Source organism: Octodon degus, unplaced genomic scaffold (assembly GCF_000260255.1).
Source record: "Octodon degus isolate 3935 unplaced genomic scaffold, OctDeg1.0 scaffold00188, whole genome shotgun sequence".
NCBI classification, from domain to species: Eukaryota; Metazoa; Chordata; class Mammalia; order Rodentia; family Octodontidae; genus Octodon; species Octodon degus.
Window position 1 is genome coordinate 4,744,356 of NW_004524764.1, and position 5,841 is coordinate 4,750,196.

At 37.5% G+C, this 5,841-nt stretch overlaps 1 protein-coding gene across 1 annotated transcript in view; it reads right to left on the bottom strand.

The window, feature by feature from the left end:
- Hmcn1 (hemicentin 1) overlaps nt 1–5,841 on the bottom strand; it is a 474,287-nt gene that overhangs the window by 4,127 nt on the left and 464,319 nt on the right. Inside the window, exon 103 of the mRNA XM_023704108.1 lies at nt 5,664–5,783. Coding sequence (XP_023559876.1) covers nt 5,664–5,783 — 120 coding nt within the window. The remainder of the gene's footprint in view (nt 1–5,663; nt 5,784–5,841) is intronic.

Below are 5,841 nucleotides of genomic sequence, written 5' to 3' on the forward strand. Positions count from 1 at the left end.
GAGAGAGAGAGAGAGAGAGAGAGAGAGAGAGAGAGAGAGAGAGAGACACTGATACTGACAGGGAGAGAAAGAGTAATAGGAGGAGACAGTACGAGACAGGAAGACAGAGAGAGAAGGAAGGAAGGGAGGAGAAAGGAGGGGAGGGGAGGACAAGAGAAGGGAGGAGAAGGGAGGAGAGAGATTTGCTGGAAACAGAGGTCATGGGGCTCAGAATTTTAGAGGAATTTTGAAACCTCAAAGTTGAAAGCTATGGTATACAGCAATTTTTTTTTTTTAAACCTGACTATCTGCCTCTCCCAGGTGCCACATGAAGGATTCCCTTAGCAGTATGAGGGCAGGCAAAGATTCCAGGGAATTAACTTCCATATTCTCATGAACCTCAAGTTCTTACTAAAACCAATCCGAGAACTGCTGGTGGTCCAGAAGTCTCCTTTCTCTTTTCCCTTTTCCAGCCTTCAAAAAAAAAGGTTGCCACTAATCCCAGGGTATAAACGAAAGGATGAAAATACTGACAATACATATTGATGATAGTAGGCCTTATTTTAATATGGCGGCAAACTTAGTTTTGGCTTTCTATTTTAAATTAGATTTTGGAAGTGAGTTGGTTTCCAGAGGAATTTTTATTAACACTTGCTTGAACCAAAAAATGACTTAAGACCTTTTCTGACACTCAATATGATTTCTTTGAAAAGGCGTACAGAATTTTAAATTATATAAAGATTATCCTCCATTAACTAAGATAATTGATCTTCAGCTCTAAAGTTTTGATGAAAATATATTTGAAGCATGTATACATGAAATAGTAATGCTATAATTCAAATTCTTTGCAGCTGTTCAAGTTTATCACCAGAAGTTTTAGACTTAGAAATTGTGGCGGGGAGGTGTAAGACTTTCAAGAGTAAATCAGTCAGCTATACACGGGTACCTGTAGCATTTCTCTTCTTAAGCAACTGAAAGCAAGACAACAACAAAAAATAGGTTCTGATGTGTGGAGAGGCACAACCCCACGAGTCCAAATCAGTGCTCCCAAGCAGTGGGACCTGAGAGACAGGTGCACCTCCGTCATAGAATGATCAGACCAGTGTGACGCTGTTATCCCATGTCCCCACAGCAGCCAATGCGGCAGCTGCGTAATGGCTGGGTGTCCTTGTGCCGAAGCTGGGAATTGCTTTTACATACCATTAAACAGCTTGTAGCAGCGCTATAAGACAAAGCGAAAGGAGAGGGGAAATTTCCAGAGGCGGTGTCTTAATCATGCAGAATAAATGTCAAGTTTTACTTTTGAAGTAGCTACTATTTTCATTTTTGTATCAAAAATGGAAAGAACCCATATGATTCCAAATATATTTTGTTTTGTAAGGAGCTCACCGGTAATTACTTATTATAAATTTATTTACAGTCTGTACAAAGTGAAGAAGAGTGCGCTAGACTAACAGGCAGAAACTCACTTGCTTAGGTTTTTAATTGCTTGTATTTGCTGATAATGACAATATAATGTGCTTTCTGTTACTAGTTGTAGTGCTACTTTCCCTACTGGAATCGGCAGTGTGAACTAAGTTTTTACTTGTTAGGTCTTGCCTATTGTCTCTGCAAAACAATTCCTAATTGTGATTTTATCTATCAGAAGGGCTTCCTCTTCTTGATAAACTGAGATTGTCTCAGAAGAAAGTGAAAAGCCTCCAGGCAAGTGTGAAAGAAGTTCAGTTTAGCCAGATCCTCCTTTGTCTTATAAAAATATTTCCCCTTCACCCTATTTTCCACACTTTATTTTATCTCCAGTGTTTACACTGAATTCATGCAGGAGCAGAGGCCAGTGCACTGTGGGATGATGACAGGGCAGCGCAGAGACACGTGTGTGTGTGCATCCTACGAGTACTGGACACCGGAGACTCCAGGGGGCAAGTATCACTCTGTAAATACCAGAATCTCATATACAAAGTGTTGGTCCTTATCAATGGGGTAAGGAAAAAGAAGGGAGCACACACACACACACACACACACACACACACACAAAGCCTAGCTAAGATAATTGCACTACTACTTTTTATTATGGAAAGGAATAGTGCTTATATTGTTCGCTCAATTTTTTTGGATGCCTACACCTGGTAATGTGAGCAACTACTTCAAAGATAACAATATGCACTATAATAACCATTGTTAATTTCCCATCATCTTGTTTTGAAAGTTAGTATCATTTTTTTAATTGTTTTTTAGTCTCTTTAAAATAAAGAAAATTATCTTCACTAAGTGTCCTTAAGTTCATGATCGGGGATTTTTTATTTGTCTTCTTTTTTTAAAATAAAAAATTATTTTCTCTTTTGGTAACTGGGAATCAAACTCCGGGCCTCACACTTACCAGGCAGGTGCCATGTGCTGAGCTACATCCCCAGCCCCTTAGTCTGTGACAATGTTTGCTTTCCATGAAAAGCTTTCATAAGTACTGAGCTGTATGCAAGTGGACCCCTTTGTCTTTGGTCTAGAAATACCTCGACGATAAAATGTATTGTAGGCTTTTGCTCTTAATATTATACTCAGTTCTGCTCACTGTGCTTTTTTTTTAACTTTTTAAAATATATTTAGTACAGAGCTTACAGGGTCTAACTACACAGATTGGACTCGTAGTGATTCTCCTGTTTTCAGCCTCCCAAGTGCTGGGATTACAGGCGAGTGCCACCATGCCCAGTCTCAATGGGTCTCAGTGTGCCTGGGGGAACGGCCAGCACAGTAGGCTGAGGATCAAACCCCCTGCTCACTGTTCTTAAAATAGAAGACAAAACCAAATACAAAAACAAAATAGAAAAGAAGATAAAAGGCAAAACAGAAAAACCACACGTTTGTCTTCTGTTAACAATGAGGTGCAATTTAGTTTTTGTTAACTATCACAAGAACATTATGACAACTTAAAGTTTAGACATCATACAGTTATTGTTGCTATAACTAAAGTGTCCTTAAATGAGTTTTAAAACACTTTTGTGTTATAGCTTTAAATCATATCAATGTATTTAACCAAGTGCTTCTGGATACATTGAAAAAAATCACATAGGATAAATAAAACATCTGTGTCACAGAAAATGTAAGTAATTCATAACACAGACTCCTTCTGTTAGAATAGAGGTGGATGAGAACACTAAATGAACTGCCAATTTAATGCTTCGAAGGTTTTAGAATTAGGTTAGTGGTGCGTAAAATTTGCACAAAGACCGTTTAGTTTCTCATCTCTGCTTTGCATTTTACAGTATGGTGACTTCCATTTTTAATAATCTCTGTCCTTGTTGCCACATTAAGTTCTCATTAATTTTCCTTTTCTTACTGACATTAATAAAGCTTTAGAAAATACAGTAAGTGAAAAGCACCCTTTTCCCTATAAATGACTCCAAGATGAGAAGCACTTTCGAAATCTACACTACAATTCCAAGTTACTCTTAGAGTGGAAACATAAAAGATAACTTTTTTTGGTTATAATTTTTTGAAGTCACAAGAACATGTAGTCCATTTAAATTGCAAACATATCAAATGACACTTTTTTCTGATTCATTCATAATATTTTCTATTGTGTAGCACAAATTAAAGCTGAAAATGCTTTGAGTTTAAGGAGTGACAAGGGAAATTAAAAATAAACTGATAAAGTTTGGAAAAGAAGAAAAATATCTCTGATGAATATATGATATAATTCTTTTTTTAAAAATATTTATTTATTTATTTATTGTGTGTGTGTGGCCAGCTCAGCCCACCAGGGGGCGGGGCTGGCTGGCATGTGGTGCTGGGGGATTGAACCGTGGTCCCTGTGCTTTGCTAAGCTTGTTCTAAGTAGGTGCTTTAGACCACTGAGCCATCTCACCAGCCCATGATATAATTCTTTAAAATCTGGCAAGGAAGTTTGTGGTTCAGTTGGCTATTCCAAATATCCCATACTGTCTGCCTGTTTCTGTCCAGGGTGCCTGGTACAACTATGCAGTATACACTTGTAGCAGTGGGTATTGGCACTCCTAAAAGGCTCTTGGGTTGAAGAACTATGACAGGATCTAAAACATGGACAGCCAATGTTCCTACTTTCTACAAAACAATGCCCTTGGCATTCACTGTATCATGGGAAAGAAAAGACTACTCTGGACATATGAGATCTGAAATAAAGTGCCTACTCCTATACTTTATTTGGGGCTGGGAACATAGCTCAGTGGCATAAGCACCTCCCTGGAAAAAGTAAGGTCCTGAGTTCCATCCCTGGTACCAAAAACACCTAAACGACAACAACAACAACCACCAACCAAACAAACAACAAAAGAACAGGTACTCATTGTAGGAAGAGCTCGAAGTGGAGTAGCATTACTGTGGAACACTTGATTTGCTTTAGGAGACTGAGGCTCATATAATCACTGTGAGAATCAGTACAATGGGTCCAGATAATTGCCATTGGTGTTTCTACACTGTTGATTAAATGAAGTAATAATTGCTTTAAAAAAACGTAACACTGTAATATAGAACTTCCTATTCTAGTACTTTGAATCTCAGTAAAATATTTGGTATGAATAGATTTGCTATTTGATCCTCAATGAGCAAGAGAAGAGATTATCACTGAGTTCAGGCTCTCACTATAGCCCCCACAATCCTGTGGTGATTCTCAGGGTATGTGAACAGGTAGGAGAGGGATACGGGTGACTCTTGGTTACTAAGGTAAAGCCAGTGCCCATCCTGGTGTTGGCATATTTTCCAGAACACATTTCCATCAACTGCATTCTTAGCAAGTCTTCTGTGAGCCTACGAGAAGGAAATTTTAATCTTAACTAGACTTCTACTGATAGGGCATTCTTTGGAAGATTTTACTGCCATAATGTATAAAAGGATGTAGTTTTTACATAACATAAATTAAAAAAATTCAGAAACTTATATTCTATTTAACACTTGTAAATTTTGTTCATGAAGTTATAAAGAATTTTTAGAAGACTTTAAAAAGTTATACAAGTTCTTACTTCATTTTAATGAGTATATATTGTAATATAAAACAACCTCTCACCAAAGCATAATTATCCACTCAGAATTTTGTGTAAAATGGGATGTACTAAGTAAGATTGATGTTTTTTCCATTATCACTATGTCTTGTCCCCAACTAATATAGCGTTTATAAGCTTGTATTTGGATTTCTTTACATCTCCATTAGACTGTAAGCTCTTAAAGAGGACTCCAACTTGTTCACCTAAAATTGAAGCCTTTTGCTTCCTGCACACTTAGCATGAATGTTCCACATCATTTGTGGATTAGAAAAATGAATAGAATATCTACTTTATTACCTACTAATTACTAAAAATAAGTCTAATGAGAGAGAAGATATAAGATAGTGTTCTACACTGCTGTAAATTTACTCCATCCCATTTTGATTTTCCTTTCCACCTTAGTAAGTAATGAAAAAGTTTAAAGAATTCCATTCCTGTTGTTCAATTACTGTCTCAAGTAAGCCCATATCAAAATGTTTCTCAACTCTTTCCCTTTACTGACTTGCTTTCTTATTGGTTTTTCTCACCTATAAAAGCAATGCTTAAACACAGTCCTGATGAGTGTGAATGGGAAAAAAGGGGACATGATTAGAATAATTACCGACACAACCTTCTCATTCTCCTATGTTGGCTTTATGTTAAATTATAGCAAGAGTCACCTCAACGTTTCCTCACCTTGGCATGTCTTCCCATTGAGCATGAGTTGATAACCAGGGGGGCAGATGCACTGATAGCTTCCGATGGTATTTCTGCACTCATGCTGACAGGTGTCCCTGATTTGACATTCATCAATATCTGTCCAGAAAGAAACATGGGTAGACAACCATGTGAGAGGTAGACACTGTGACAGAGC